Raw genomic sequence first — 786 nt, 5'->3', positions numbered from 1 at the left:
CTAGACTAGATTACTAGAGAGAATAGACGTCAGTGTCGTTCTTGTTTGAAAGGAACTGCACTTAGACTGCAAATCATGTTTGTCTTGCATAGCTGTCTTTTTTTCTCTCTTGTGTGTAAAGAATTGCACTTGGACTGCAAGTTATGCCCCTCTTGTAGATATCTTACCTGGAGCAGAGGTCAGAAAAGAAGGTACGGTGGTCCCTTCTCCTTGAGCGAGAGGCGGCGTGCCAACATACTCCCGGAAGCTTTGCAGAGAACCCCCGTAGTGTTGGCAACCGAAGAGCGAGCTGTCGGAGTCTTCGAAGTTGCTAACGGAGGTGTCTGGGTAGTATTTCGGGGTTTGCACGCCGTACTGGAAGCAAGGTAAGGCTCTTTCCCCATCGTCGCTGTACTTCTGCACGTCGGTTGCCTCCCCGTCCAGGCATTCTAGGTAGTTGCGCTGGATTTGGTCCTGGGTCGGCACGAGGAGGTCGAGGTCGGTGCTGAGGTCGAAGATGCTCGTATCCACATCCGCCATCGCCTCGGGAATCTGACGGGGAACTCGCACTGCTGCAAGGAGAACGTCGCAATGTGAAATGGCCCTTCTGTGCATGGCAAGACAGCTTCAAAAGAAATTTCGACGCATACGGAAATTTACTCACTGTGAAATTTAAGGGAATTCCCCTTCTGTGCATGACAACTTCGAAAGAAATTCAGCCGCATGTGGATATTGATTCATGACAGACGTTTGCAATGTGCAAGAGAGATCTTTACTGTATGACAAGAAATAAATTTAAGCGCAGGA

General features: G+C 49.1%; 1 protein-coding gene across 2 annotated transcripts in view; it reads right to left on the bottom strand.

Annotated features, from left to right (window-relative positions):
• The window catches only part of LOC119585766, a gene marked incomplete at its 3' end in the record, with an annotated part of 12,085 nt that overhangs the window by 1,399 nt on the left and 9,900 nt on the right, over window positions 1-786 (bottom strand). For both annotated transcript variants that reach the window (XM_037934478.1, XM_037934477.1), the window contains 1 exon segment: window positions 168-551. In XM_037934478.1, coding sequence (XP_037790406.1) covers window positions 168-519 — 352 coding nt within the window.

Source organism: Penaeus monodon, chromosome 20 (assembly GCF_015228065.2).
Source record: "Penaeus monodon isolate SGIC_2016 chromosome 20, NSTDA_Pmon_1, whole genome shotgun sequence".
Taxonomy (NCBI): Eukaryota; Metazoa; Arthropoda; class Malacostraca; order Decapoda; family Penaeidae; genus Penaeus; species Penaeus monodon.
The sequence above is the reverse complement of the archived record's forward strand: the minus strand, read 5'-3'. Positions and strand labels throughout refer to the sequence as shown.